Below are 18,822 nucleotides of genomic sequence, written 5' to 3' on the forward strand. Positions count from 1 at the left end.
CATTCCAAACCACGCTCAGACTCCCATGTGCTGCAAACTGAGTCTGAAAAATCCGTGACGGCTTCACAAGGACGTGTGTGAGCATGAGCCTGCAAGACAGGCACTTGTTGCAGCTCCGAGCTGAGAGGATTAGAGGCTGAGGTGGTGCCCAACGGGGAGGGTGCACTTTTAACTGGACCACTTATTTTTATTTATTTTTTTTTTAAAGATTTTATTTATTTTATTTTTTCCCCCCAAAGCCCCAGTAGATAGTTGTATGTCATAGCTGCACATCCTTCTAGTTGCTGTATGTGGGACTCGGCCTCAGGATGGACGGAGAAGTGGTGCCTCGATGCGCACCCGGGATCCGAACCCGGGCCACCAGCATTGCAGCGCGCGCACTTAACCGCCAAGCCATAGGGCCGGCCCTGGACCACTTATTAAATTAGAAACCTAGGGCCGGCCCCATGGCTTAGCGGTTAAGTGCGCGCGCTCTGCTACTGGCGGCCCGGGTTCAGATCCCGGGCGCCCACCGAGGCACCGCTTCTCCAGCCATGCTGAGGCTGCGTCCCACATACAGCAACTAGAAGGATGTGCAACTATGACGACGTACAACGATCTACTGGGGCTTTGGGGAGAAAAAAAAAAAAGGAGGAGGATTGGCAATAGATGTTAGCTCAGAGCCGGTCTCCGTCAGCAAAAAAAGAGCAGGATTAGCATGGATGTTAGCTCAGGGCTGATCTTCCTCAAAAAAAAAAAAAAAAAAAGGTGGAAAAAAAGAAACCTATTTTACCCGATTTGACAGGAAAAGGGAAACAAACTACCTGCAAAAATGGTAAATGCCCCAATGCAGAACACCTCAAGCATTAACCTTATTCCCACATGAGGAAGGACAGGTGTTGACAAGGAAACAAGTTCCCAAAGGCTGCACCTCTCACCCGAGGTCACAGGAGACCCAGCCTTGCACTCTCTGATGACAGATGTCTGGTTCATTCTACTCACGTGTGCCACTCTTCGCAGAGCGGGCCTGGCTCACCCCCTGACCTGGGGTTCCTACCTTTCCCCAGCCCAGGCCCAGGCCTCCTGGGTGGGTGCTCACCTGTAGTAGGTCTGGGACAACTGGTAGGACATTGGCACAAAGGGCAGAGCCCGGTTTTTCTTTGGGCCCAGCATGTGGTTAACCCGGCGCCGGTTGACCAAGCTCCTTTTCTGGTACTCCATGAAGGCCTTCACGAGAATCTGGTCCTTATACTCCTGGTACAAGCGGAAAGTCTGCAACACAGCAAGTTGTGGGTGAGCAAGGTTCTCCAGCCGGCTGGGGGAAACAGCCAGAATGTGTGGATTCTGAAGCTACAGCTGATCATCTATGGAGGAAGTAACTGATACAGGACGAGGAGCGGGAAGGCCAGAGCAGACACCTGGGGGTCTGATGGGGGAGAGCCTGGAGGAAGCCAGCAATCCCGTCAACCTTCACCCCTACCGTCGCATCACACCTGAGACCACAGGGAAGGACAGGCAACTGGAGGGAAAGGAAGGCTCTGCCCCATGCCTTCTTTTTTGGATGTGAAGACAACAGGAGTCAATGCAGAATCATCTCTGGTACCACCGTCTCTCTCTCTAACCCCTTGCCCAATCCATCACTATGTCTGGTTGGCTCTCCTTCAAATTAAGTTCCCAAATGCATCTGGTTCATGCTGTCTACACTGCCACCATCTAGTCCACACCACCATCGTTTCTCACCGTAGCCTCCAGCTAACTGCTCTCCCTGCTTCTACACTGCCACCTGTCCCCAACCCTTGACCATTCGCCACAGCAGCCAAAGTAATCCTCTTATGCCTAAATCATACCACAAGTTCCTTCCCCACCTCAAAATCCCATGGCTGCCCTCCACAGGGAGAACATTCAGCCCTTACTATGCCCGACAAGGACCCCTGTGAGCAGTACCTTGCCCACCACACTGGCCTCGCCTCCTACAAGTGCACCCCTGGCTCAGCCCGCTCTGGCCTCATTGGCCTTCTCACTTTTCTTTTCTTTTTTTTTTGGTGAGGAAGATCAGCCCTGAGCTAACATCTGTCACCAATCCTCCTCTTTTTGCTGAGGAAGACTGGCCCTGGGCTAACATCCACGCCCATCTTCCTCCACTTTATATGGGACACCACCACAGCATGGCTTGGCTACGCCACCGGGCGGGCCCCGTTCTCATTTTTCTTGAAAAAGCCACAGCCTTCCTTCCCACCTCCTCGCGGCCTCTGCATATGCCACTCCCATTTCTTGGAAAGCACCTCCCCCAGATCTTTGCAAGGCTGACTCCTTCTCAACATTCAGCTCTCAGCTCAAATATTTCCCCTCAAAAAACAAATCCTTCCCATCCTACTCCTCTGCGGTCAACTGTACACATTATCCTGTTTTATTCTCTCCATAGCGACTGTCTCCACCTGAAATGATCTCATTTGTTTATTTGCTGTCTATCTCTCCCACAGGAGTGGGAGTCCCATGAGAACAGAACTTTTACTGCTGCCACAGTAAGTACAGCCTGGTACCCAGCCTGGAGCAGGTGTGGAGGGTGGGTCTGGGGCCCCGCCGCAGAGGCTCCTCCTGCTGGCCACGCCACCACGGCTCCATGGCCCATGATTTGGACCTTTCCCAGAGGAAGAGCAGCCCACAGGACTGCAGGACCAGAGGGGTCTCTGTTACTCCAGTTTTCTGAAAAGAGTTGGCTCAACCAACCAACCAACAGTTAGTGAATGTCTAGAATACGCCAGCCTCTGAGCAAGTTTCTGCTACACTGTCTCCTCAAAAGCACTGGCCAACAAAAACCACAGTCACGGGCTAAGAATTTTAGGCTTAGAAGGTTCTCTGCGACACTGACCCCAGGACCTCTGAGTGACAGAGGAGACAGGCTCACAGATTTTAGGTGATCTTCCGAGGCCTCACTGCTGGGCAGGGGTGGGACCAAGAAGAGAACAAGGCCTCGTCCTCCACTGTGCCACTGCAGAGGGACAGGAGGGACTGCGAGCCAAAGCGGTGGTCAGTCAAGGTCCTGGGGCAGCACCATGTTCTCCCAGAGCTGGAGATGGGGGTCTGGGCACACATTGCGTCTCGTCGGTCCGAGGCCTGCACACCACCCTTGATTTCTCCAGACAGAACTTCTACATCAGTCCTGGGGGCACAGACTATCAGGCCTGACAGGGGAACACTCATGGCACAGACAGAAAGAAGCGGGGAGCAGTCGTATGTCATCATTGCTTCCCCCCAAGTGGAAGTGGAAGCTGGGATCCAGCTTCTTGTGAAACGCCTTCTGTGACCTGCTCTTCTCCTCCACGTGAAGACGGTTACAGGATGGACATAGCCCCAGACAACTGCTGACGTGCAAGAGGAGCACCCAGTCCATCCACAGTGAGTGGGGGAACGTGGTCCAGCCCGTCAGATTTCCCAGAGGCTAGGCTGTCACAGACCCAGTGCACCATGGCCGCCTGGGATGCTCATGACTTCCCTGCAGTGTGCTTCTTGGAAGCCTGGGGCTGCAAGGGAGCCTAGGGGGTCCTGAATGACCTCTGACCTCATCCCTAATGGCCTTCCAGTCATCACTGCCAGACTGGAGGGAGTCACTGAAGAAGCTCCCTGCTTCCTGCTGTGGGCCAGGTGGCCTTGCTGCACGCAACTTCCCACTCCCCTAGGGGACAGGGAGAGTGATGAGCCCTGTGGCACCATCCACCAGAGCCTGGACGCCACGTGGAAATGGAGCTGAAGGAAAAGCAGTGGCATGAGGCAGGGGACAAGGCCCCGGCTGCGATGCAGGGACCTGGCTTTTGTCATTAACTTTGGGCCTGGGATTCCTCGTGTGATGGGTGGTTGAACTGACCCCTGAGGTCCTGTCCAGCTCTAACCCCTGCTGGGCAGGAGAGCTGAAAGGTCTACTCTACAGCCACGTAGAAAGTTGAAAATTTAAATTTTTATGTGCAATGTTGGGAGTAAATTAAAGTTTTTTTTTTCTTTTTAAACAAGCGTGGGCCCAACCAAACATCCAGTAGTCAGACTGTGAGCTGGCTATTCGGGACTTCTGCCCGACTACCCTTGTTCTCTGCCTGTTCAGGCTCAGACAAGGCTTTACTCTTCATCTGTAAACTGCCGGGGTGGCAGAGGGGGCATGGCACTGTGACCAGCCTCCCTCTCTGAAAGGCATACACTTGAAGTGAGTCAGCGGGTTAAAGTGCTACATGGCAAAGGTATATCAAGAACGGATGACGGGACTCTCTGACACAATGCACCTCATGGTGATGGACTAAAACAAGACATGTGGTCTACTTTCATTCTTTTGCATGTGGCTGTCCAGTTTTCCCAGCACCATTTATTGAAGAGACTTTCCCCATTGTATGTTCCTGGCTTCTTTGTTGAAGATTAGCTGTCCATAGACGTGTGGTTTTATTTCTGGGCTCTCGATTCTGTTCCATGGATCTGTGTGTGTTTTCCTGCCAGTACCTAGCTGTTTTGATTACTATAGCTTTGTAGTATATTTTGAAATCAGGGAGTATGATACCTCCAGATTTGTTCTTTTTTTTTGAGTAAGATTAGGCCTGAGCTAACATCTGTGAGGAAGACTGGCCCTAGGCTAACATCCGTGCCCATCTTCCTCTACTTTATACGGGACACCGCCACAGCATGGCTCAATAAGTGGTGCGTAGGTCCACACCCAAGATCCAAACCCGCGAACCCCAGGCAGCTGAAGCAGGGCATGTGAACTTAACCACTATGCCACTGGGCTGGCCCCCAGATTTGTTCTTTTTACTCAGGATTGCTTTGGCTATTTGGAGTCTTTCATTGTTCCATAAATTTTAGGACTCTTTGTTCTATTTATGTGAAAAATGTCTTTGGGATTCTGATTGGGATTGCACTGAATCTGTAGATTGCTTTAGGTAGTATGGACATTTTAACTATGTTAATTCTTCCAATCCATGAGCACAGAGTATCTTTCCATTTCTTCATGTCTTCTTCAATTTCTTTCAATAATGTCTTATAGTTTTCAGTGTACAGGTCTTTCACCTCCTTGGTTAAATTTACTCCTAGGTATTTTATTCTTTTTGTTGCCATTGTAAATGGGATTGTATTCTTGATTTCTCTTTTTGATAGTTTGTTGTTGGTGTATAGAAACACAATTGATTTTTGTATGTTGATTTTATACCTCTATGTTCATTGCAGCATATTCACAATAGCCAAGATGTGGAAGCCACCTACGTGCCCATCAGTGGATGAGTGGATAAAGAAGCTGTGGTACACACACACACACATACACACACACACAATGGAATACTACTCAGCCATAAAAAAAAGATGAAATCTTGTCATTTGTGACAGCATGGATGGACCTTGAGGAAATTATTCTAAGTGAAATAAGTCAGATGGAGAAAGACAATTTCCGCATGACTTCACTCATAGGTGGAAGAGAAACAAACACATAGATACAGAGAACAGACTGGTAGTTACCAGAGGAGAAAGGGGCTGAGGGAGGGTAAAAGGGGTGAAGGAGCACATCTGTATGGTGACAGGTGGCAACTAGACTTTTGGTGGTGAACATGATGCAGTCTATACAGAAGTCAAAAAACAATGATGTACAGCTGAAATTTATATAATGTTATAAACCAATGTGACCTCAATAAAAAAAATTTTTAAAAAGTGATAGAGTTAACACTCAGTCTTGGGTTTGCAGAGGCCTGGCCACTGCTGCAAAACCACTTGGCCTAAGGCGATGCTCTGAAGCACTATGTTTAAACCTGGCCACTTGTTATCCTTAAATAGTTTCATTTCGGGGTCAGCCCTGTGGCGTAGCGGTTAACTGCGTGCGCTCTGCTGCTGGCAGCCCAGGTTCAGATCCCGGGCGCACACCGACGCACCGCTTGTCAGGCCATGCTGTGGCAGCGTCCGATGTAGAGTGGAGAAAGATGGGCACAGATGTTAGCTCAGGGCTGGTCTTCCTCAGCAAAAAGAGGAGGCTTGGCCTGGATGTTAGCTCAGGGCTGATCTTCCTCACAAAAAATAAAAAATAAAACTTAAAAAAAAAAAAAAAAAAATAGTTCCATTTCCCTCAGCCCCCCTCAACTCCCCTGTGGCCAAAGTAACAAGTACCCGCCTAGGAAATATTTGTCATACCCAAGCTGAGTCTACACCATTGTTTCCCCAAGGTGGTCCATGGAGCCTTCATCAGAACCCTGGGGATGGGCAGCACGCACTCGTCAGGGTCCCAGGCCCTCTATTCTTGACTGCAATCTCTGGGGGCGGGGCCTGGCATCCACGTGCTAAAGAGCTCTCTAGCTGACTCCCAGGCATCACAAGTAAACAGACCAGTGGGATTAGAAATAACACCAGCCATTGTTTAATTTTTTTTTTCTTAGGTTCCAAACTGGGTTGATTTGGCAATGTAAGCCATGGGAGCTAAGTTTTAGGTTTACAGATTAAACAGAAAAGCAGACAGGTTCTACTTGGAATACACTTGTGTGATTTTATACTAAAAACGAGGGGGCTGGCCCCGTGGCTTAGCGGTTAAGTGCACGTGCTCCACTACTGGCGGCCCGGGTTCAGATCCCGGGTGCACACCGATGCACCGCTTCTCCGGCCATGCTGAGGCCATGTCCCACATACAGCAACTAGAAGCACGTGCAACTATGACATACAACTATCTACTGGGGCTCTGGGCTGGTAAAAAAAATGGAGGAGGATTGGCAATAGATGTTAGCTCAGAGCCGGTCTTCCTCAGCAAAAAAGAGGAGGATTAGCATGGATGTTAGCTCAGAGCTGATCTTCCTCACAAAAAAAAAAAAAAAAAAGAAAAATGAGGGAAGCCCTGGCTTGGGGAGCAGGGAGCAGGTCCCTCTTAGGACTTCCCTGCTGGGGCCTTGGAGCCACATGGACTCAGGTTTGATGAATGAGCTGCGTGATCTTGGGCACATGTTTTATCATTTCTTTGAACCTCAAGTTTCCATATTTGTAAGAGTATTAATACCACCCCCTTCTCAGGCTCAAGGTAGAATTAAACGAGATTTGCCTTCCCGTTTCATCCTCATTCAACCACAACAGAGCAGCATTATAGTTCTAATCAGTTCTCAGGAGATAGATAAGACTCATTGCCTGCAGAAGGCAGCTTTCCATGTGGTGATCCCTAACAATCAGAACACTTTGATACTTGTAAGTTAGAACTTGAAAAGTTCTGCTGTATAGCTCAATACAGTCTCAGTTCTTCTGTCACGTCTCAGTTCCTCTTCTGCCTCATTTTCTGTCTTAAACATGAGCCTCAGAACCTCAGCACTGGGAGGGATTTTGGAGGGCCCTGGACCTTGCACCCACACTTCAAAGATGAAAGGAGTGAGGGCCCCCTGACACTCCACAGCTGAGAAGAGATGAGCAAAACCTCACACAGCACCGGGCTCTGAAGGGCCCCAAGTCCCGCAGCGCGACCGCGAAGCTGACGCTGGGTCTCTGACACCCACCTGAAACGACTGGCAGGACTTCATCTGACGGTCCGAGAGGGCCAGCGTGCTCTGCATCAGGTTCTGGAGCACGAGAAAGTGGACGTCGTCCACGCTGGAAGAGAGGGGGTGGGGGAGAGCAACATGAGGCCACGGGCTGCAGGCCGCCGCGCATCTTGGGTAGGTTCAGTTCTCCTTAAAACAAAGTTATCAGTCTCACGACAGTGCCATGAGTGCCAAAACTATTCATACACCAAAACAAAATAAACGACGTTTTTTAACTGGTCAGTTTTTGTAGGAAAATAGTTACAGTCTAGTGGGTAAGGGTGTCAAAACCTGGAAACAAGTTTTCATAACAACTGACAAATGTGGTTAGTGCTTTTATTTTCTTTTCATCCAATTTTAAACAAGTCTTTCTTCAAAGAGAATCGGCTTCTCACTGAAATAGAGCTAAAATCAAACTGAGTATTGATTATCCAAGATGGAAAAAAAAAAGCTGAGCTTTCTAACCAGAGTTCTGCTAACAAAGCTCATGGGCTGAGTTCCAACCCTCTCCACCACCTTAAGGCTCCGCCAGTGGTATGCAAGGTTAGGGGCCAGCAGACTTTTCCCGTAAAGGGCCAGACAATAAATAATTTAGTCTTCATGGGCTATATGGTCTCTGCGGCAACCACTCAACTCTGACGTTACAGCAAGAGGGCAGCAGAGGTAAGACACAGAAGGGACATGGCTGTGTTCCAATAAAACTTTATTTACAAAATCAGGTGGCAGGCTAGATGTGGCCCCAGATGACCCCTGTGCTAGGCTGCAGGCAACTCAATTAAGCAGCTGAGGAAAGCACACCCCGTATGTCAGTACTTGCCTACTAAGTTCATCCTCTTTCCTGAGGTGATCTTTTTCGTCTCCAATCGCCAAAACTCGGTATCTATAGAAGAAACAGAAGAGCATGTCAGTGCAACAAGGTAGACCTTCACTAACCAAGCTGCTGCTTGCCCAAGATGCCATTTACGGGCTAAAATGTTGAAAAAAATGTTAACTCACTAAAAATTCAAACATGTTCATGTAAATTAAAATGAGAAAATACCATATTCTGCCCATCAAATGCATATGTTAAAAAAAAATGAGGGTTGAAAAAATGAGAAAATGTTCCTTTACTGGACACTTATGAAGCAACAGGGAAACATGGTAACTGGCAGGGAGCTACTGTTAACTGTTAAGGGGGGAGGACATAAAATTGTGGGCTCATTATGACTAAAAACAAGCACAAGAAAGAAAACTGGAGGAAAACCCCCAAAAGGGAGTAGCTGTGTTAGGTGTTGGGATTGCAGATTACTGCCCCATCTTTTTCTCTGAGCTTCATGTAATGCTGTTTTATTGTGCTCATAACAAGCAAATAAATACAAGAATAAATCGTAGAACTGACTTTTTAAAAAACACGGCCATTTATTTGTAAGACATTGCTTTGGTTTCTATAAAACTAAAGACAAAATTCATCTTTGCAATAGTAAATTCAAAAAAAAGTACCTTTTCAGAGAAACATGTGAACTATTTTTAGTAAACAAGGAAATATTTGGAAACATTTTCTTTTTTGCCTGGCTTGCCAGAATGCTCAAAATCAAATTTAAACTGTTACAACTGAAATTTTTTTCTTCCTTCTAAATGGCTCATGAACTCTCCTCTAAAAATATTTTAACTGTCTTCTTTTAAAACTAAAAGTTGCCCCAGGGCCGGCCCCATGGCTTAGCGGTTAAGTGCACGCGCTCCACTGCTGGCGGCCCGGGTTCGGATCCCGGGCGCACACTGACGCACCGCTTCTCCAGCCATGCTGAGGCCGCGTCCCACATACAGCAACTAGAAGGATGTGCAGCTATGACATACAACTATCTACTGGGGCTTTGGGGAAAAAAACAAATAAATAAAATTATAAAAAAAAAAAAAAAAAAAAAAAGTTGCCCCAGAACTTAACTGAAAATATGTGCGGATGTAAATTACAGACAGGTAAACCGGACCTTTGAAACATTTTTAAGACTGAATGTAAACCATGCCATTTGGGAATTCTGAGGAACAGTTTACTGCAAAACCAAAACCCAAAAAATAGCTAAAGAGTGTCAGATCTGAAAATGACTTCAAATTGCTCCTCAGGCCTGGCACAGCGGGCACTACACAAATTATTTGTTGGATGAATGAAAGAATGAGATCAACTAAAACACAGAGGGCTAACTGCAAAGGTACTGCAGAGGTCACAGATAGAAACTAATCGATGAACGTCATTAGGAAGAATTCAGAAATACAGTGGCTAGAGGGACTGTTTGTTTGTTTGTTTGTTTATTGTGGTAACATTGGTTTATAACATTGTATAAATTTCAGGTGTACATCATTATACTTCTGTTTCTGCATGGATTACATCATGTTCTCATGTTCACCACCCAAATACTAACTACAATCCATCACCACATACATGTGCCTAATTATCTCTCTTTCGCCCTCCTCCCGCCCCTCTTCCCCTCTGGTAACCACCAATCCAATCTCTGTCTCTATGTGTGTGTTTGTTGTTGTTATTATCTACTACTTAATGAGTGAGATCATATGGTATTTGACCTTCTCCTTCTGACTTATTTCACTTTGCATAATACCCTCGATGCCCATCCATGTTGTCCATAGAATGACTTTTTGATGAGGATGGTGAAGAGAAGGGTTTCACGTTTAGATTAAGCAGAGGAAATAGGCCTGGCTTACAGAAATCAAGATTTTAAAATTTTACAAATTCTGTGCTCAAACCCATGTACATTCTTCAAGACATCGAGTGGCTGAGTTGGAAAGAGCTAGGGCTCTGGAGTCAGACCCACCTACGTTCAAATCGTGGCCTGCTGTCCACAAGCACCGTGACCTTGGGCAAGTTCCTTATATCTTGGAGCTTCCTCATATGTCAAATGAGCAATCTTGGCAAAAGCACACCAGCCACCTGAGAAAGCCTGAACTAAGTCAGCAGCAGGGCCCAATGGGAGAGTGAACACGAGTGCCTGGTGGGTATGGGGATGGCAGTGGCCTCCCCATTTTCAAGCTGCCGTGAGAGGAGATGAGGTGGACCAGAGTCAGGAGGGACAGCAGGGTTAGCTGCAAGGCCAAGTGGAACTGCTGACCAGGGCAGACTTTTCCTCTTGTCACGCAAGGACCACACAGAACCTTCCCAGAAAAACCTTACTTGGCAAACAGCTCCTGGAGTGTGTCTGGGATTTCAAGGTTCGGATTCCTTAGGGCTGAACTGAACTTCTCTTTAAGCTTCTCCACAAATTCTTTAAACTCGTTGGCGCAAACCTTTTAACATGAGAGAATGAGATGTTAAGCTCTTTCTTTCCCCGAAGGGAGGTATCGCTAAGAAACATCAAGACACGTCTTGTAACCAGCTCCCGGGGCAGCGAGCTCCCAGGACCTGACTGAGAAGTGCCAACTCCTCTGCCTTCCTGTCTCTGCAGCCCACCAAGTCCATCCGGGAAGGAGACATACGCTCACCGCTCTGCTCAGGGATTTGGAGCACCTGCTGCCAAGCAGGCACCCATACGCCGACGGCCCTCACACCTGTACCGCCAGCTCTCTCTCCAGAGCCCCGGGGGGAGACACAAACATGTCCCACACAGGCCCCAGAATGCCCACCGCACGCCTCCAGTCAGCAGGCCTGGGCTCCCATCACCTCCCTCCTCCCAGGTCTGCTCCTCCCTGGCTCACCCTGTGAGTCCCCCTCCTTCTTCTCCTGCACGGCCACACTCAACCGTGGACCCCAAATCCTCCCCCTCGTCTACACCCGCACTGCGACCCTCCCAGTCCAGACTCAGATCGCAGCGCAGCCTCCTCACTTCCCCACTGCCTCCAGTCTCACACCTGCAATTCACCCTCCACAGTGTGGCCAGCAAACCGACCATGTCACCTGGGGTCCAACACAGAATTCTCGCTCCTCCTCTGCTGCACCTCACTACAGCTGCCCATTACTGCGCCCACAGGCCACCTTCCCTTCTTTCACTGCCTTGGCCTCAGCTGGTGCCTCATCTCTGAGTCTGGGTTCAGTGCCGACACCTTTGAAAAGCCCTCAGAAGTAGATGCTGTGGGGGCCGGCTCCGTGGCTTGGCGGTTGAGTGCGCGTGCTCTGATGCTGGCGGCCCGGGTTCGGATCCCGGGGGCGCCCTGAGGCACCGCTTCTCCGTCCAACGTGAGGCCGAGTCCCACGTACGGCAACTAGAGGGATGTGAACCTATGACATACAACTGTCTACTGGGGCTTTGGGGGGAAAAACTGAATAAATAAAATCTTTAAAAAAAAAAAAAAGAAGTAGATGCTGTGGGTCGCCCACTTTCTTCATCCTGCTCTTTCTTAGTAGCAGAGCCAGCCCCGACTTGGTTTGGGGGAAGCAGGCCCAGCCCCCCAGGATGAGTCAGGTCGGGTCTAAGCTGATGACGGCAAGCTCAGGGGCTTCTAGGAAAGGCTGTTTCCTCTCTGATACAAGGGCCCGGTGGGCCCAGTGGAGCCCCTCTCCCCACTTCTTCCTGCCCTGGGATTCTGCTGTGAAGACCTGAGCTCCAGCAGGCAACTGGCAACCATGAGGTGACTGGCATGAGGATGGACAGGTGACCACCAGGGACTGGGAGTGAAGTGACGGTATGAACCTGGGTCCTTGATGACAGCTCTGCTCTGCTGCAATTGCCTGGGACTGCCTAGCTCCAGGCTGCTTGGCATGTGGGAAATGGAAGCCTTAAGCCCCTGTTAAGTTGTTTTTCTGTCACTTGCATCAAAAGCACTCCTGCTTTCCCTTGGTGACCTCCGTGGGCCTACACTTTCCTCTCAGGGTGACCGTGCTGTTCTGAGGTGCCCATTTACTTCTCTGCCCATCCCTCCGCCCACGGCTCCCGGAGGGAAGGGCTGGATCTCCACTTTGATTGGCCTCGCCTGCTGCAAGTCCCGACACACACAGTGCACACCAGTGTTAGCTCAACGGCAAGGGACGAGTGGACTCTGAGCCAAAGGGAAGAGAAGTCTGGGTCTGAAAGACAGCTTTCTTCCTTGTCAGTTACCGTCCCAGCCCCCCCGGGACAGAAGACTCAGAGAAAACACGTACCCTATCCATAAGCTTTCCAGGAAGTCTAGTTGTCTGTAACTTCTGAAGAGCTACCCTATTTTCTTAACAAAATAGGCCCAAGGCACAGCAGCACTGCAAATTCTACTCGTCTTTAAAAACTGATGTGGGAGCCACAGAACCGATAAGTTGATTTCCCGAAAGAGCAGGAAGAAAAGTCCATGTTTGTGAGGCTGGCAGAGGCACCATGGGACCCAGGGGACCAGACTAGAACCTAGAAACCCCTGCCTTCAGAGCAGGCTGAACTCAACAATTGCACGGGGCCTACCTTCGGGTTGTCATAGTCACATTTTCGACTCATGAAATCTCCAACAAGTGCCTTATCTTGGTACACCTCGGCTAGGCAGACCCTGCAGAGAGAGACCAAAAGAAAGGCTGGGAATTGTAATGATGTCTCGTTCAGAACCATCAGAAGGTTTCTGTTCTAACACTTCCGGCTTTGCCTAACCCTGAGGTAGGATTTACTTATATACCTGTTGGGTATAGCTTTTAAAAATGAAGGATTTGGGGTCAGTGAACCTGATCCAAGCCAGGCCTGTCACTGCTCACACTTTACATGCTGGCTTCTCTGAGCTTCTGTCCTCCACGTGTAAACTGACAACAGTAACGCCCACCTGCCCCTCACAGAGATTTGGTCAGGACCAAACAAGACGACCTATGTGAAAGTAGACTGTAAGTTTAAATATTATCTAGGCACTGGTGTTTATTATTACTGAGAGCTCTAATCTCCTCCAAAGCACTGTTTGTCCACTCCACAACTCCTCATTTCTCTATGACATAAGGAGAGGCTGACCTGGCCAAAAGGACACACAGGGAAAGACAAGTGTTTGCTGGGCTCCTAGGAGCTGGGCACTTCACCCTGCAGAAAGATCTTGCAAGGTAGAGACTGTCATTCCATTTTGTAGCTTGGTGAGAAGAAGGGGACCCTGAGGCCACACATGTGCCGAGGGCCGAGGCAGGTGTGGTTATTATAGGTATTAGCATCCTGTTTACAGGTGAGGAAACAGCCTCCGAGGGGACAGATGCCCTGTTCCAGGTCCCACAGCTCTGAACCGCACGAAGATGGAGCCCCCGGCCTGTTAACCCCGCAGCCCCATGTTCCCCTCCCTGGCTGCTGCGGGACAAGAGGAGGAGCATCAGGCAGGGCCAGGAAGCCCAGCTTCCAGATCTCACTTTACTGCCAACTCACTGTCACCTTGACCAACTCGTGGCCTCTTTCTGGCCTGTTTCCACTCTGAAAAAGGAGTTTGGACTAGGTAATCATAGCCCTTTCAGACAGAAAAGTCTAAGATTCTATGCACAGGGGAAAGTGGCTTCACACAGGAAGGCCCCTTGGTATGTGTAACCCAGTGGTTCTCAACTGGGGTGACTGGGCCCCCCAGGGGACTTCTGAAGACATTTTTGATTGTCACAACGAGGGCGGAGTGTGCTACTGGTTAAACATCCTACAGCACACAGGACAGCCCCCACTACAAAGAATTATCCGGCCCCAGATGTCCATAGTGCCCAGGTTGACAAACTTTGGCTAGAGTCCAGTTTCCTCCACAATCCAAGGCTGGGCCGATTTCTCTCTACAGTCTGGCTGACAGCAGCAGCCCAAGGCTCAGAATCCACCCGGAGACAACCTCTCCTACGGACCCATGGCGTGAACGATCAGTTGGTGGAGGTGGTTCTTCCCGACCCTGCCATGTGTCCCCTCCCGGGCCCACTCTTATGCTGGCAGCTACACCTGGGCACCTCCCTACACCATTTGGATGCTCTCTGGTCCTCCCCACTCAAGCCCAAGCCTGTGGAGGAGTTGTAGGAGCCTGACGAGGCTGACAATGGCTTTATGTCCTAGCCCTGCGAGAAGGAGGGGAGTGGAGCAGCCTCGCTGGCAACAGGCAAACCACAAGGGGATGCTCTGCGACTCCCAGCCAGCTGCCATCCCACACAAACCAGGCCGTGGTCAGGAAAAACGTAGGGAACACCCAGCTCTGCTGAGGACACGGCTGAGTGCGCTTGGTCCAATGACTGCGGTCCTGTCTAGCTTCTTCCTGGAGGGACCTATGTGACAGGCCACCGACACAGAGATCAAGAGCTGCTCTGGAGGGCTAAACACAATAGTGACACTCAGCAGATGCCTCTGCCTCACCACATGCTACAGATGTGACATCCAGTAAGTCATCTAACCCGTTTAGCCTCCGTTTCTTTATCTGTAACAAAGGATAATAGCATCTACTTCACAAGGCTGTTCTCAAGTCCAAACAATACCCTGCGTGTGAAAGTGCCGGAATCAGGCCCAGCCCTCCAAAAACCAAGGACAATCTGACTACCAAACTCCAGCACTTGGACGGACTGTGGGTGTGCCACTGGGCGACTCAGAGTGCCCTCTCTGGATTTACGCTGGGCTCCTAAGTAAACGGGGTGAAAGAAGAGCGAAGAATGAACGAGGAGCACGCAACCACCTTGTCCTGGAGTCACGAAAGTTCAAACAAAGCTTACTTATAGTTCAGATAGGCTTGTGGGTTTTTGACTATGTAGCGAGATCTTCGTCCAACCGAATGCGATGTTTTATCCAAAGACTCTTCAAAGGTTGCGTGCAAAATGTCCCGCACGACCTGCCAGGGGACAAATGGGCCCTTCACCTGGATCAAACAGAGCCAAGACGGACAATCAGTATCCTCAGAGCCCACCTTATGGGTCATTAACATAAAGGAGTGGGGAAAAGACACCCTGTGGAGCCTCTTTCCTCAAAGATACTCAAAACTGTCACCTTACACATGTACTCCATCACATTTACTGGGCACTGACCATGTGCCTGGCACTGAGTGAGGTGCTGGGCAGAGAAGAATAAGGCAAATCCTCTAAGTCCCATGGGAAAAGAGTGCCTTTTGACAAGTCATGGAGGTGCTCAGAGGGTGTCGGGGACTACGGACTGGAAGGGCAATATGATAGGGTAGATTACGAGAATATAAGATGTGTTCAGTTAGAGGGTTTTACAGGCTTCATTATTTTATGTGTGCTCAGAAACATTCTGTGTACTGTCCCTGTAGGTCCTACTAATGGAAACAGAATGCACTACATTAGCAGACTCAGGAGAACGTCACAGTCAACACACACAGGAAGGCAGAGTGGAGATAAGGAAGGGGCTTGATGACAAGATTATTTTCTTATAGCCCCAGAACGAGGTGGCCCAAGAATATGGTGTAAGTTCACGTGAGGAGTGGAGGCTCTGCTGACCCTGACCCGTGCGGGACTCTCCTGGCTTCTCCAGCTACATCAAGGATGGGTGAAGGGAGGCACACTCCTCCCACCATGTTGTGATGAAAAAGCCATTGTAGAGGCAGGGAATGGAAATCGGGGACGGCAACACATCACCTTCAGGTTCTTCTCTGGAGAACGGACTGGGTTGGAATTTAGGAGGGAGTGGAGGGGTGAGGGAATCCGGGAAAATGGTCAAGAAAAGGCATCCAATGAGCCTGCAGGCAAAGAGCATCCGGGGCTCAGGACCTCTAAGTCAGTTTCTCGTGGCTGGTATGGTTGAGAACAGGAAACACAAATGGGGCTCTTAGGAAGCTGCCTCACCGACTCTACTTGGGGTATCACCACCTGGCAGGGGCCCTGGACTGCACGATGGCAGAGCTCATTCTCCTGGGGGCTTCTGTGAACCAGTGTGACCGGACACTTGCCCACCTGGATTGCTCTCCTCATGCCTTGCTGCAAACTGAGACGATGAGAACAGCACAATGTGTGAGAACAGACAGACTAGGAGTCAGTGAAGCTGCTTTGGGAACGTGGTGAGGAGATGAACTCTGGCTTGGGCTGTGGAGCCTTCTTGGAGGCAGTGACATCAGAGGAAAGGGGAAGAGTTTGCTAGACAGGAAGCAAGTCCCTCCCCGCTTGCTGGGGATCCAGAGACACAGGCCGGGAAGACACATGAGTACGGGGACGTGTGGCGCAGAAGGCAGGGGAGAGAACCATGAGAAAGCTGGGGAGCCAGGCCAAGGCCATGTCACCGTTCCACACTGATTCAGTGAATACTGACTGTGTGACCATTGTGTGGCAGGCACCATGCTAGGGGCTGCAGCTATGAAAACAAACAAGAGTCTCTGCCTTGAGGAGCAGCCACTCCAGTGGGCCAAGAGGTGCCAGAAGCAACAGAAGCAGCATGAAAAGTTTATGTCCAAGGGACGGAGAGAGAACACAGTAATTACTTCCATTTGGCAGGATCAATGAAGCCTTTCCAGAGACAATATGCAGTTACTGAAAGATAAATAGGAGTTTTTCAGGCAGATGAGGGGAGGGGGGAACAGGAAAGGGTTAGATTCCTGGTGAAGAGAGAGAATGCTCTGAGCTCTTTTGCCTGCAGCTGGCAAAGCTTGAAATGTCGTAGCTGAAGGCTGGAAAGAAATATACAAAAACGGGAGTGGCATTAATTTGTAGGGTCCTGGGAAATGCCTAGGAAGTGAGATGAGCCTCCCTGTGCAGGTGGGACGGGAAAGAGCTCCCCCGAGAGGGACAAGCCGATCTGCTGGCTGGAGGCTGGGGAGGAGCAGGGGCCCGGTGGGCCGAATACCTTGGTGTTGAGGACGTTGCTGGCAATGCGGCAGAGAATGAGCAGCCCGTCCTCCTGCATGGACCAGGTGACGCGCAGCCGGGTCATCCTCTGCAGGGCGCTCTGGTCGGCCTCGTCGTGGTAACGCAGCTTTTTGCTTTTCTCTTCTGGGAGCTCTTCTAAGAACACCGGGGGAGAGGAAAGGGCGCCTCTAACAACTGGTGTGGAGGTGTCACTCTGAAGAGGGGAAGGGTCCCCACCCCGCTGTTAGATGTGACCAAGGGGATCAGTTATCAGAATCTCATTGTGTTGGAAACCATGTGAACTAACCACAGACTCAGCCCTTCCTGACGGATTTTTTTTACCGCTTTCATCATTTCTCTTTGGTCACATTTCATGGTGACAGCCTGAGCAGCCTGAATGCAGTCTCTTGTTAGCTGTCTGCCAATCTTCGATCCTTCCCACGGTGGCGCTCAGCCCTTTGAAGGTGCCTTGCACAGAAGCTTATGGAGAGTGCTCAGGGCACGTTTGCAAATGAGCGGGCCCCCACCATTCCCCTGCTCTGTGACCTCAGAGACATTGTGCAAACTCTGGGGCAGCGTGGGGACAACAAGGCCCATCCTACAGGGCTGCCTTGAGGATTGAATGAGACTGGGTATAAAACACCTCGTGCAGTGCCTGGTACAAAGTAGCTACTAAATAAACAGTCGCTAACATTATGGAATATTTACTATGTGCCAAGCACTGGTTTAAGCTTTTTACATGTATTATCTCATAATTAAAATAATACTTTGCAACAACTCTATGAGAAGGATACAGTTATCATCCCCATTTTGTAGTTGAGGAATCTGAAACACGGCGAGATAGAGCACCTTGCCAAAAGTCACTCAGCCTAGAAAGCAGCAGACTCAGGATATGAACCCTGAGCTCTTAACCACCGGGTTTTCCGAGGTCTCCTCCCCTCAGGTGAGCTACTGATGGCAGTTTCACAAGGTGGCACCATATGCTATTGCCAATTCCAGAAGACTGTCTGCTTAGCGAGTTTCTCCCAAATTAAGGCAGAAGAAGAGTAGAGCAAGAACACTGGGATTCCAGGTGGCACCATCACCATATTTCACCTTGTAATGAATTCAGGTCTTTGTGAGCCAACTGATCTTATACATATCTGGATGGGCTACACTGAGGGGCCCTTCCAATGACGCAAGGCTATCTGTTGTGAACACCAGCCAAGGGAACCACTGAAAACAGGTTCCAGGGCCGGCCCCGTGGCGTAGCGGTTAAGTGCTCGCACTCTGCTGCTGGCAGCCCGGGTTTGGATCCCGGGCGCGCACTGGTGTACCGCTTGTCAGGCCATGCTGTGGCGGCGTCCCATTTAAAGTGGAGGAAGATGGGCACAGATGTTAGCCCAGGGCCTGTCTTCCTCAGCAAAAAGAGGAGGATTGGCATGGATATTAGCTCAGGGCTGATCTCCCTCACAAAAAAAAAAAAAAAAGAAAAAGAAAAAGAAAACAGGTTCCTGTTGAAACATTCTGTCTTCATCTGAAATAGCTGTAGCTGTCAGATCGTGGTTAAAACACACAGACCACTTAGGGGATATAAAAGTGGTTTAAAACACAGACACTGGTCTCCTCACTGCACTCCTTCACTATAAATACTACCCAGATGAAGAAGCCAAAATGGCAATCTAACAGGCACCACACATGAGGGGTTCATGAGATCTGAAGAGA

At 49.7% G+C, this 18,822-nt stretch overlaps 1 protein-coding gene across 2 annotated transcripts in view; it reads right to left on the reverse strand.

The window, feature by feature from the left end:
• Positions 1–18,822, reverse strand: part of GTF3C1 (general transcription factor IIIC subunit 1) — an 85,447-nt gene that overhangs the window by 15,510 nt on the left and 51,115 nt on the right. For both annotated transcript variants that reach the window (XM_087417178.1, XM_004439515.3), the window contains exons 24-30: positions 17,117–17,274; positions 15,043–15,185; positions 12,827–12,908; positions 10,639–10,751; positions 8,299–8,361; positions 7,458–7,551; positions 1,079–1,251 (exon numbers count right to left, since the gene is read on the reverse strand). In XM_087417178.1, coding sequence (XP_087273304.1) covers positions 1,079–1,251; positions 7,458–7,551; positions 8,299–8,361; positions 10,639–10,751; positions 12,827–12,908; positions 15,043–15,185; positions 17,117–17,274 — 826 coding nt within the window. The remainder of the gene's footprint in view (positions 1–1,078; positions 1,252–7,457; positions 7,552–8,298; positions 8,362–10,638; positions 10,752–12,826; positions 12,909–15,042; positions 15,186–17,116; positions 17,275–18,822) is intronic.

Source organism: Ceratotherium simum, chromosome 26 (genome assembly GCF_057802395.1).
Source record: "Ceratotherium simum simum isolate JZ-2026a chromosome 26, ASM5780239v1, whole genome shotgun sequence".
NCBI lineage: Eukaryota > Metazoa > Chordata > Mammalia > Perissodactyla > Rhinocerotidae > Ceratotherium > Ceratotherium simum.